Source organism: Rhopalosiphum padi, chromosome 2 (assembly GCF_020882245.1).
Source record: "Rhopalosiphum padi isolate XX-2018 chromosome 2, ASM2088224v1, whole genome shotgun sequence".
In the NCBI taxonomy this organism is placed as follows: Eukaryota; Metazoa; Arthropoda; class Insecta; order Hemiptera; family Aphididae; genus Rhopalosiphum; species Rhopalosiphum padi.
Genome location: NC_083598.1, coordinates 25,005,306 through 25,019,960, shown reverse-complemented (window position 1 = coordinate 25,019,960; position 14,655 = coordinate 25,005,306). Strand labels below are relative to the sequence as shown.

The 14,655-nt window shown below is 27.5% G+C and overlaps 1 protein-coding gene across 1 annotated transcript in view; it reads left to right on the top strand.

Moving 5' to 3' along the window:
• The window catches only part of LOC132922553 (protein trachealess), a 119,916-nt gene that overhangs the window by 23,024 nt on the left and 82,237 nt on the right, over positions 1-14,655 (top strand). The window contains exon 3 of the mRNA XM_060986123.1: positions 10,255-10,299. Coding sequence (XP_060842106.1) covers positions 10,255-10,299 — 45 coding nt within the window. The remainder of the gene's footprint in view (positions 1-10,254; positions 10,300-14,655) is intronic.

Genomic DNA, 14,655 nt, shown 5'->3' with positions numbered 1-14,655 from the left:
GGTTCAACCAATAGAATAATTATGTCGAAAACGCGATGGGATCGTTCGGGCGCGGGCGGGCGTGCGCGTATATATTTATATTATAATCTATTGTGTATATAATATAATATACACACATATATGTATACATTATACGCGTGCATAAGATAATATTATGCCATCGGAACACTGGTCACGTAATGAAATTAATAGAAAACAAACACCTGTAATGACGGATGGTTAAAAATGATTTTCCAAAACGAAACGCCCCGTTTTGGAGCAACGGTTTTTTTTTTCTTTTCTTATTATTATTTATTTATTTGTACGAAATGTGTGCATATCGAAGATTACTATCGCATATAATACAGGCGGCGTTGTTTTCGAACAATTACACAATAAATTTATGCTACAGGTAGGTAGTATACCTATATATATATATGTACTTGAAAATTCCGTCGAATAGACGACGGCGCGACGACGTCCAAAACTATTGTACCGTATAGGAACACATCTATAAGGCATCTGCATTAAACGGATACGTCATGATAATATTATTGCGTATATGGTGTAGTATAACATTTACCACATACTACATTACATTATTAACACGAAACGCGTGGGAAATGTTGGTTACGGATAATTTTTTTTCGCTATTATTTGAGCAATTATCAAACGCGCGTTTAAATTAGAATTATACAATATGATCATTATGCCTCTCTAGCCCTCTTATATACGAGTCTTATATATTATATTATCATTATTGCTGCGGGATCACCTAGTCTAACCGTTTGCAGTTTTTCGACCAAAACCGTAGTTACGGTTTTTTTTTTTTTTTTTATGAAGAACAGTAGCATTTTAAACAAACATCTGGTTTTGAAAATAATTTTCGTAACGATTCATCGCATATTTATCAGTGTCACGCACGGCGTTCAAAAATAATCGACAGATAGAAAATTCTTTTGCGCGATTATAATACAGATTTATAATCGTTGTTGACGGGAGTTTCAACCGGTGGTGTAAGATGACAAATGATTAAGCCATCCGTAATAACAGAGTATAATGAGACATCGGTTTTTCGTTACACGTTAATACAATTATTTTTATTTTTCAAAAACTATTCACAATTTTTTTACCCTTGTTCCCTGTAACTAATTCTTTGTATACAAATAATCGCATGAAATCGATTGGAAAATTGAACGATTTAACTTGTATGTACTATATTTTCTCATATTTACCGGTGATAAATGACACAAACATGATTGTTGTCCCGTGTTTTTAATTCTTTTTTATACGTTTAATTTTTATCCGATGTATATATAATGTATTGATATGTTTATAATATATTTAAACCACCTTTTTTGTACTTTTTAAATTTTTAATATTGCACATCATACTTATATATTTTTATGATACAACTGATTAAAGTTTTAAAATATTTTAATGTTTATAAATCGTTGACTAAAAATTAAAATAATTATAAAGACGTATAGTTATTTCTTTAAATAATGATTTTAAATTAAATTAAATTCACAAATTATAATAACCATTTATCTATATCGGTAATATAGTACATAATATGTCACACATTAATTTATAATATGGACAAATATCCAAATCGTGATTATTTAGATCTTAAACATGTTATTTCTATATTTATTATTTATATTTAATGATTCAATCAAAATTTAATATATTATAAAAATGAAATGTTCTATGTTAAGGTTTCATTATTTAAATTTGTTTGATCAATAAAATAATTATAAAATCACAGTTTAATTATTCTTCTTATCTTGTTCTTATAACATTCATTGAGCATATCATCACAGATAAAATTACTAAAATTAATTCTTTATAGTAAACAAATCGTAGTTATTTCTTTGTATTAGAAATTGTTTATCGTATATAATACTTAAAACGCATAGAGCAGTTAGTTACTAAGTATTTTTTAGTTTATATCCTATATTATTCTACTTAGTATTAACAAAATATAATTAAATAAATATGATTTAGTCTATTTATTAAGTTATTGATCGAGTTAATAAAATGTAGATAGATCAGTATAGTTAGGAGTTAGGAAGTTATTTCATTACTTAAGAATCATTAAAACAGAACATAATAAATAAGATAATAATTATTTGTTCCGAATGTTATATAAAAAATAATACGACAACAACATCTATAAAAAAAGTAATCAAACTTAATAATAATATTACATTAGTTAAATATAATTTAGTTACATAACACAAATATAATTTTCAATTTTTTAAAACATGCCATAGCCAATAGCTGCGTTAATTCTGTTAATTTACATTTAAGTATCTTTCGATGTTTAATATTTACAGTATTATTGTAATATCAAGCATCGAGTTGGCAATGGTTAAAATAAGAAAATAAAATTTATGTCCAATATCATTTTCATTTACAATTTCCCATGGTATCCCTTAGTGTCCCCCATTTATATACCGTTAACCGTATTCAATAAATAATCCCGAAATGAATACTAGGTACTACTGCAGAATCTTTTGGTCCCTTTATATAAACAATCGTTTCTACAGGTAATTTCTATTGTCCGTCGCCAATCGTGAGTAATATTTATGTTTTGACAGTCTTAAATAAACATTACGAGATAATGTTGTTTTTATAGAGAGACCAGTACAATGGTCCCAACTCCCAGGATCAATGATTTATATGCTATCCGATGCGTATTTTAACTCCTCTTCTATTGTCGCATTGACAGAAGCATTGATAGTAGAAAATAAAATTTTTACTCCACCGATCGTTGATATTTAATTTCATGTAGGTAACAAAATTTAAAGATGTATACTGTATAGTGATGTAATGATGTATATTATACTACTCGTATTATAATAATATTATAATATAATATACTATATACATATAGGAAAACATCTAATGAACTAAACATCTTGTCCAGAGCAAAAAAACAAAACAAAAATCAGTTATGCAAATAGACTTCACTAGGGTTTTCATAATCTTCATTATTATGTTAAAAAAGAAATTTAAGTACATACATCTGAAACCATTTTTTACCTACAGTCATTAGTGCAATGCATTGGACATTTCGCCGAACCGTTACTTTTGTACTTTATGGTAATTTTGTTTATTCTTTTCAAGTCAGTATATTCCATCACACATTTGTCACATAAAGACCGTTAATATATGAACATATATTTCATATATACCTAGGAACGTCTTGGTATTAAATCTTAGAATTCAACCAGGTAAGAAATCGAATAATATACATTTTTGGTTTAAAATAACGTGTCGAGCGTTTTTCATTTATCCGCATATTATAATATAGTGTAGTAGGAAGTAGATGTTTTGTATTATATATATATACATTTGTGCTATTATTCTTGAATATGCCGTTGAAAATGTGTTTAGTAATCTACGAATATTTTTTTCACGTAAAAATTTCATATTTTTTTTATATAATATGCTGAGTGTACAGGTAGCTAATAGATCTATATCATATTTGCATGGATTAATATGTTACAACACTACAATAGTGCCTATTATAAAAAATAAGAATTAAACATGCAGTACAAATTAAATAGCACAGACAAAATATTTACAAAAACGGCTATCGCGAATACACCGTATAGATATGTTATGATGGTGTGTGTACTAACAAAGTGGAAATACCTACTGTTCGTGCAACGGTCGTCGGTGGACAGATGATGGGTTAGTGTTGGTTTGATGAGAGTAATGGCCAGCGGAAAGAGACGACCAAACGTGGGCATGTAGTCTGAGGGCGACATTGGAATACAATCGTTCAAATTAAAACAGTAAATGGAAGGTATGAAAAAGAGACAGAAAATAGAAAAAGAGGGGAAAATAAGAATGAAAAAAAAAATAATAATAAATAATCGCATAAAACAACGACCGTCAACTACTGTATAATGATAGGGGAGAGGGACGTAGTTAGAACGTCAACCTGGTGAAGCCTTTTACGGAATGAAATAATTGTATGTCCGGATTTGTGTATGTGTGCGTGCGCGCACGCGCGCGTATGTATGGTGTGCGAGTTTATTGCAAATATCTGTATGGAAAATATACAAAATAAAAATCTATAAGAATAAACATTTTAAATATATATTTGTTTTTATGAGCAGAAATACAATATTTTGAACAGTGCGAACAAGCCGTGGTCTTCTAAATACTGTCTACTGATGTAAATAATAATACTTTTGATTTTGTTTATCATTCATTACAGAGCATAGGCAGCTATTAACTTATGATATTCGTTCTGATAAAACCTAATTATATTATCTTTTAAATTGTGACAAAACTAAATTTACTTTTTATTTTGCTTTATTATGTCAGTAACCAATAACTGAAATTTAAATATTTGTTATGTATTAACTCTAATATTTTTTTTTTAATAGTTTTGATTTTCTTACAGTTAAATGTAACTAAATAATATTTTTTAAATTGACGAATGAATATATTTTACTATGCGTAATATATGTATAAAAATAGAAATTTTAACTTAAAAAATAGTGCGGTTTTAACTTAACACTTTAAATAATGCAAGAGGAAAAATAATTGGCACATTAATTTTACTTATATTAATATAGATACTGGCTAGAGTAAACCATGTCAGTTTATGGAGGGTATGCACTATATGCGTATAAGTTTATCTAATAATATTTATTACGACTGTTTATTCTTATAGACTTTTGTTATTGAAAAGGCCAATAACGTGTCTAAGACCGGAAAGTTTACTCTCAATAATATGATCTTGCAGGTGATAAAAAAATATCTATTTTTAATGCTGATAAGTGAAAAGCAGTTATTATTAAATATGTAGGACTTAATAATATTTGTTTGAGATATTGAGATGACTTAGATCAATGCACCTATTAAATTTAAAAACATTATTATAGTTAAACACTATGAACTCTCATTAAAAGTGTTTTTTTTATATAAACTTCATGAAATAAAAATACTATTATTAAATTAAACCATTATTAAAGTTATCATATTATATTGTTTATTCAAATATTATCTTAATCACGTCTTCTAATTTCTAAATATGGTTTTTATATTAATAATGTTTTGGAAGAGTATATTTATTTTACAATGTTATTTATTTATTATTTTTTATTAGTATATTTTTCTGGGAATGACTTTTTAAGTCAAATGTATTCTAAAAAGTTTTCAGTAGTACCTTTAAAAATTACCGATTGAGTAGTAAATTTACTTTAAAGGTTTAAGTTTTCTACTTTTTAACATCACTTCGTAAGGAAATACTATCGACAATTGTTGAATAATTTTGAAGTAATATAGATCAGTTTCAAAACAATATCAATATGTTCGGTTTTAAATTAGAGCTGTCTTTTGAATATAATTATTTATTCACGCAGAACATTTTTATTTTTTCTCAGTAGATATTTACAATCTACATATTATCATTGATTATGTATACTGTACTAATATTATATACTGTATATAATCAATCATAAAACTAAAATGAAACAAGAGTCATAAAAATAATTATAATTTTTAAACACTGTTTAAAAATGTGTTTGTATCTATAATTTAATAAATAGATATTAACATTTTCATTTAAAAATTTAACGCTGCATTATTTAGTTTTAGTAGGTATTAATCTCTGTTTCTAGGTAGAAACAGATAGGTATCAAGATAATAATAAATAAAAAAAACCGTACTAACGAATTTGTATTATTTTTTCTAGTTGCAAAAGTATGTGCAACTGTATAGTGTCACAATAGTTAATATAATAACACAACACTGTCCTTAAACTATAATATTTTTTAATTTAAAAATAGCTTAGTAAAAAATAACAAAAGATCATTTTTATTATTTTAAAACATTCATAGGAACTCGGGTCCTAATTTTGTAATCAACAGTTTTTAATAAATGCATAGTACAACACGTTTACGTTATTGATCTTATGATAAAAACATAAGACACAAGCGTAGGTCGAATTAAACTAATTTAACAATCGATTTTAGACAGTCCTTAATTATAAAAATTAATAGTTATTAGGACTGAGACTTTTATATTATTTTTACCGTTACAATTAAATATATATTATACGACTTACATATATCAATGGTTCTTAAACTTTTGTATTACGGATCACTGATGAAAGACTTTTAAAAATCACAGACCCTCCATTACCAATTTTTTTCGAATACCTTTTTTTTTTACAAAATATCCTACGTTATGGGTCAAGGTCGGAACACCAGCATAGCCCGCGTAGATCCCCAACACGAGTGTCGCAAACCCCAGGGGGCCACAGACCACAGTTTAAGAACCACTGACTTACATGATTAAATATATGTATACAAGCAGGTGGGTACATTAAAAAAAAAAAAAATTAAATCATATAATGCAATCATTTAAAGTCAGATTTGAACTTTTCAGCGAATAAAATCGCAAAGGGGATGATGTTTTTTAATTTATTCTTAGAGGTCATGTATTATACCTGCATAGATAACCCTATACTGAATCCCCTCGCGTTCTCCCTCCCTCTCACTTTAGCATTGGTTTTAAGTTGACTGTTTCATAAACACTATATACATAGCTGCAGTTATCACATAATATTTTATCGTTTCGGAGATTACGCGTTTTCCTAGATGTAATCAATCGTGCGCCGTCAAAATTAGCGGGCACGAACAACAATTATTATTGTTGTTACATCCAGCAGGAGAAGGTAAAAGTTGTGTTGCACGAGTCAGTTTACGCGGTGGTACGTCGGACGGAAAGTTTAATGCAAAATATAACGTTCAGGGTCGAAGTTTCACCGGGAGCTGCGAGAATATACACACACGCATGCACACGTACCGCGGTATGGCAGCTGCCAGTAAATACGTGACTTAGCGTACAAATGAGCCCAGGCACGTGCGTCTTGTGCATTGTGTTCTGGGTCATCCGATATTGTCGGACACACCACCGACCACTGTCGGCTAATGTGTAAGAGTAATGACGGCACGAGATACATATACACACACACACAAACGCTTACGCGCATATAATAATATAATAATATTTACGGCATTTATATATGATCGTGTATGACGCGATTTCAAAACAATACTATAGTGTTTAATAATAATGAGTTGTAAGTATACATAATAGTCAATAGTGCAGCATATATTGTTTATATTGCATTCGGTTATAATAACCGACTATTGACAATATTATTAACGTGATTTGAAAAAATATTATTTTTTAATTCTGCTGTACAGCCAGATAACGCCGATGTCAATAATGTCACTTTTATAACAGTTATATTAATCGAGAAATACAGTTCACGGACGCGCCTCTGTTATTCTATATATATAGGTATTATTGCAGCAGCGGTAGTTTGCGTTTTCAGTGTACCTTTGGTTAATTTATTATATTATATTTCTGAATTGGACTATCTTGAATATATTAGAACGAATGTTTAACATGTTACCAAACTTAATGATCATAAAATTATCCGTAAACGTTGGGGGTTTTTTACGACGATTTAATTTGTAAACATTGGGAATTTATAAAATATTACGATTTAAATGAAAATATTTTCGAATAAAGCTTAAGACTGTTATTATACAATTGAACAACTGTTTTCATATTATATTCGATATTATTCTCTTAAATAATTCCGTTTTTTAGTATAATTTAAAAAAATCTAATTACATACATGCATTGGTTGTTATGAGTATAACTATTTAAATAATTTATAAAATCATGATTTGTGTATTGTGTAGTTTGTGAATAAATAATTTAAAAACATATCTCATCATTTTTAATTATATGATTTGAATATGCATAAATATATTAGAACTTTAACATTAAATCTGATGTTAATTCCATATTCTCACCAATATATAGATGTTTAAGCAATATACGTTTATTTAACTAGGCATAAGGAGTCGTCAGGTACTAAATAAGCGTGGCCATTTTTTTAGACAGTTATATTAACGATCTAATGGGAGGAACTTCAAAGAAAAAAAATCAACCTCGCGTCTATAATAAATGTTTACGAGAGTGTAATGTTTGGTTTGGAGCTCGCGTGTCCTCACAAATATGTGAATATATATATACCGTGACCGTATCTGTGGTTAATTATTATCCATTAGTAACGTGATCTTCATCCGTGTGACGTTTAGAAAGTAACCAGGGTACTTAAACTAAACCTATACAGATTACACGTCTTAAAAAAATTACAAATGTCTTGTTATTAATTACGATAGTTACGCGTGGTACCAATTGACTGGTAAATACTTTTTAAAAAAAGCTGCTGGACGGTAGTCAAATACTATCTTATAACAAAATATCCAAACAAACAATATTATGTGTAATAAAGAATTTATTATTTTCTGGGAAGCATTTTTTTTTACTGATTATTACTGTATGAATTAATTATACGAATTACTCATAAAATATCTTAAAATAATTAAATGTCCATTTATCTGGATGTAACACAATATCTGCGTATAAAATATTACTTTCCTTGATAAAAAAAAATACAGAGTACTCACACGCGAGAACCAATGAATATTCATCGTAAAAACGAAATTTACTTATAAATTATACATTTTTAAGCAAAATTATTTCGATAAATAGCTTACATCGCTTAAATAAATCATAAAAAATAGCTGATATAAAAGTCCATAAAGCTTCAAAATGGTTTTACCATACATTTATTATTATTTATTTGTTGCTTTCATAATAATTTGTGTATCTAGCTGAATTATAAATAAAATAAAATATTTTGTACAATTTATTGTATAGTTTGTTATAGAATAATGGTGCAATGTAGATTATTAAAATAATGGATTAAGATTTTTTTTTACAATCATCATTTTTTTATTTATGATCTGTAAATATACTTATATATATTTTTTTACATTAAGCATATGAGATAATTTTGAATTTTTTGACATGCATATCTTGACAAAAGAAACTACCCAACAGAAATACATAAATTAGTATAAATAAAGATTAGATAATTATCATACATGATCATTCTTGTAAAAATTGTATAGATGAAGTTTACCTTAATAAATAGTAGTTGATGTTTATGGGTAATATAACGTATAATAATAAGATATATATTATATTATTACAAAGAGATATTTTTTAGGATATAATTACTTATGTAATAAATTCTTGAAAAGTTTTATATTTTAAATTTTGTTTAAAATTGTAAAATCGTTAAATAACATTAAAATGATCATAAATTAACTATTTATAAACTACTTTTTTGCCCTCTATTTTTATTCTATATTTTTAAATATACAAAAAAAAATATACAATTTTAAAGACTTTAATTAAATATTTTGGGGCATGGCATGGTAAAGAGAATGCACCAGTTGCAATTCTGCATTGGTGTTAAGCCGCTCCTCCGGTTACTTCTTCTCGGATGGGTGACCACAAGAGAATTAAATAACATGGTAAGCCATGGCCTACAATTAAGTTAAAAAATAAATTCAAAAAATCTAAAATATTCTTAAAAAAATGTATGTTTATTTGTATGGAATAAGTTTCAAAAACATGAAAAAAAAATACAAAACTACAGTATAAAATTTAAGAATATTAATTAGAATCATAATTTATTATTTAATGTGAATCATAATAATTGATTTCAAATATTATTATAATGTGCTAAATGAATACAAAGCAATTACCCGAGGAGGGTTGAAGAAAGGGGACATACAAACACAATTTTTGACAAACTATAATTTTAAATATTCTTAATGTTTCATTCCGAAAAATATAAACGTAATAATTATTCAAAATATTATTTAAAAATGGATGATCATTCTTCATTTATCAATTTAATAATATTTTATTTATATATTCGAAAAAATTAAAACAATTTAAAACATTTAATTAAAACAGTATTCATATTACACACATTTTTAATTGTCTATTTAACTTAAGGTTTATACTGCGAATAAATTACATTAAATTTAACAAGTTAGCCTTGAAATCGTAATGTTCAAAACTTCTAAAATAAATCTGCGGTACTTACATTTTTAGATAAAAGTATCTACATGCTGCGGGTACATTGACACATATTATAATATATGTGTTGTTATTTATTATGATTATGAACGATGTCGTGAATGAATTGTTATGTTGAGTAGGTAATAATTATTATCAAAGAAAAAACTGTGCCTATTTTTAATACATTTTAAAATATTGTAAAAATATATAAAATACAATAACTTTACAGTAGTATGTATTTTTTTACTGTTTTTCTAATTTGTTTTTTTTTTTTATACATAGGAAACCGTTGTCTGAAGATGGCCATTCCCCATCGGTGAACGCCAGGTAATATATTATATATATATTTTATAACATGATGTAATGTCGGAAACGGGCAAACGATATGCGTATCTATATAGGTGTTTCGATAGAATAGATAGTTTTCCCGGTGTACAAATCAATTATTATCAGGAGGCACCCAAATGTCCGGTTTGACTGCTAAAATTTATTGCCCACTAACTAATAACGTGTACAAGAACATTAATACAAATATGCGTTTAATTTCATGTATAGTATATCTATACACATATGTATATATTATACGACAGAGCGTACCTATACTGGTTTCGTGAGGATAAAATCCATAGCTGTTTGCAGCCGAGGACTTTGGAGGTTAACGCAATAAGTCTGAGATACGCCTACGACTGGAGATGATGATAATTAATTAGAAAAGTAAAAAAAAATATAAAAACAACGGTCAACGGACTCTGTTGGAAGACATTATATGAACTACATTTACAGTGTACAGTGTACAGACTGTACAGTATGTTAAGCACTATTTGATGTTTATTAAAAGCACCATAATATTAATTGTGGGCAGAACACATTTTTAATGAATCTAATGTTATGTAATTGGTATCATTCAAATAAAGTGTGCTATTAATATTTACCGTTGGTTTATTGTTTAATCAACTATCGTTTATGGGATTTAAGTTATCTGTATGCAATTTTTAATACGATAGCCTCGATCCACCAACAACAATTGAAATTCTAGGTAAATTTTGAAGTTTCAAGCAATAATAATTTAATATATTTTATTTTTGTACGATATAACTATTGCATTGCACACCATACATAAGCTATTAATGTGTTCAAAAATTAAATCCGCGTTTTAAAAATAAGAATTCAAAAAAAAAAATAGAATCTAAATTATTGATCTGCAATATTCGTTGAAGTGTTTAGATCAATTAAATAATTTGATATTAGAAGTTTTCACTTACTCTTGTATAAATTTAGTAAAAATACCTAACAATAATACTATAATGTGATATGATATTTTCGAACAATAAACGTATTGTGGTACATACCCTACATTCATCGCTTCGATACTACTCGAAAAAGTGTCTTAAAAAGTAAAAGAATATCTCATAATAGTAAAAGCAAATTAGCATTAATGCATCTTTCATGTCGATATAAGATTATCAATAAAAATGACGAGAAACTATATAATAATATAGTAGTGATATATTATAGTGTGTTTTTTTTATGTAGGTATATCTACTTGTTTGTTATCGTTACACCACAAACATAGGCAAACCGACCGTCGGTAGTCTTTAATATAAAAACTAAATTTGTTACCGATATTTCTCTGCATCTCAACGATATTTTATATCTTGGACCTATACATGATCTATTCACAAAAAAAGAGGGAAACCTTCTTAGTTAAAAATTTAAAAGTTGAATTCTATTTTTCTTTAATGTTATCATGACGTATTAGTTGATGTTACTATTTTATATTTTCATGTATAGTTTTTAGTGTCTAATTTATAAACATTCGTTTAAAATATCATTTCGAAAATTAATTTCCATGTTATTCACAGTAGAATTTAGCATTGTTATTAATTAATAATTGTTTACAATGAAAATTTAGTAGATAAAAGATTTTTATAAAATCGAATTATTATTATTGGTGTGTTTATTTGCGTGTAATTATGAATTATATATATATTACTACTTATGCTACAATATATTTTTATTGTAATTATTTACAATTATTTGAGTACCTATACAATGTTGGATGGCCTCTTGTTTGGGTGATAACAGACAAGTAGGAACTATTCATGCCGTTTTCAAATTAGTTGAAAATATGAATTGTTATTGAAACGGTTTGCTTTTGAGTTATGAAGAACTATTGTGACTAATATCGGTAAATGGGTACGTATATATAATATATTCGTACATCCGTCTATATTGTATAATAGCATTATATTAAATGGCTGATTTTAGTTTCCCATCGTTGTTTACTTGTACATAAGCAATAAAAACAATCAATTTTCCAAGGATGTGCACTATAATATAAATACACAGAGAGATCCAAAAACCACACTTTATTGAAATATGGCATTGTTCCGGACAAGTGCCGTCAGTTAGGTTCGCTTCACGGCCGATTTCTGTATGCACACATCATACACTAATGGGAAATACCTACTCACATTTTTTTTTTATCATCTTCTGATTTCATTGTTAAAGGCTAATACCTAGGGGATGTCTTAATTTCGTCGGTGGAAATTTCACGCACGAGGCCCCCGTATAGTCCGTCCGTTGACCATAAACGATTCTCTTCGCTGGCATGGACGAACTATTCAAATATTTGAACAGAACATATTGTTATCCGACTGGCGACTACACCGAATCAAAATGAAAATAGGTTTAAAATAATCGAAAAAAGACAATTTTATTTTTATTAGACGTTAAAATATAAACAATCTATACGATTTTACGTCTTAATATTTATATTCTAATAACTTTGTGCATATATATACTTTTGAATGTGTTTTTTAATATAATTTTAGTTTAGTGAAATATGTATTAAGAATATCAAAGAGATCAACTTAAATTGGTTGTCTCCAAAAATGCACGACAAATAATTTATTCCATTAATTTTTAAGAAATTATTATGTAGTATATATTTTATTATATTTTTTATCTTAAGTGATGAAATAAAAACGTTGAAAATCGAATAAAAAGTCACTGAGAAACACAATGAGGGGGTTATATTAAGATAAAAAATTACACAGTCGATCAATCATTGGTCACCAATGTTGTGTAATAATAAATAAAGAAGGCAATACAACTATATTTAGTGTTACATTACAAATGTAAAAATTCCCAAAATATTTATACTATTTATTTATTACTTATATAGTAATATTCGTATACAACAAATTTGAACTTTTCTTCTATGCTACTAGGACAGTAAATAAGTTTTCTCTTAGTAGTTACCATATAAATAAAATATAAAAACTAATATCAATAACCTAATAATAGGTAAATATGTACTCTTACAATCGACTTTTGGTTGATACGTATTATATGTTATTGTAAATGCTTTAAAAAACACAATCTAAACAATCAATGTTTATCGGTGCAAATAGATTTTAAGTAAAAACAATACTATTTCGATATCACGGTTGCAATGCGAATTATTATATGACGTGCATAATACTAGTATACTACATAGAAAGACGTGTTCTTCACTTATTCGTAATATTATATCCTCTGCAGTGACGAGAACACTGCAGACAGACAAACATTATACAATACAAGACGCAATCGGCTGGAGTATGTAGCCTAGTTTTCGCTATTTTACGTGCTCGTTCACCTTCCATTGATCGGGTTTTTCGTTTGCTATAGTAATACGAGTACCATTGTCTTACCGGTTATTATTTGTTTTTTTACCCTATCAAAACGTTAACAGTGTTCCAGTCGGACCGGTTTCAGACAGTGTTCAATCATGATGATCGCAGGTATAAATCTCGGCTGTATTGGGGTTAAAAAAAAAATGACGATAAAACCATTAATTGACAAATAAGCATCCCATGGTTTTAATTTTCTGATGAAGCCCGAGCGGACAAAATCGATCGGGTGATTATTAACGCTAGGTATACAACATAATATATATGTATTCACTGGCGGGGCCTGAGGTAATCGATTCTCGGCGCTTCAATCCTAATAAATCCGCCACGGAAAATTGATATGATTTTAATCGTCTCTTAGTATAGTTAACCTAATAACGTGAATATAACCAAATTGCTATGAATTACTTGATTGCTGCTATAGAGTGTGGGATAAAAATAAATCAGTGAGAAAACAACGGTTTACAGGTTATTGATCAGTTAATTAATTTCAAAAAATTTTGATATGTAACGTACAGATATTTTTAAATTATTGTTTTATTTTGATTATTTTAATACAAAAATACATCAAGTAAATTAAAAATATGTTCACGCTTTACATAAAGAAACTTGGCACAAATAAACAATGATAATAGGTACTAGAAAACTCGTTTCCCTACAAGTCAAATATTATATTTAATAGCTTTCCATAATTGTTAGTTTGTATTTGTCCAGTGTGAAACTCACTCTAAAACATTTTGTGATGAAAAATAAATCAACATTTCACTATTGCACTATTAAAAACTTTCGCTGAAAGTCAATCTTTTTTTAAACAAGTATTCAAAAGATGAGGCGGTGGGTAAAGCTGTTTTAAATACTAGCTGATATGACTCAACTGTAGCTACATTATTTATGAACTAATCTAAAATAAAACTATATTTATCTTCATGATACTAATTTTATCATATTTTATAAATTTTAAATATTAAATGTATTAATCTAATAAATCCAAATCGTATTAAATAAT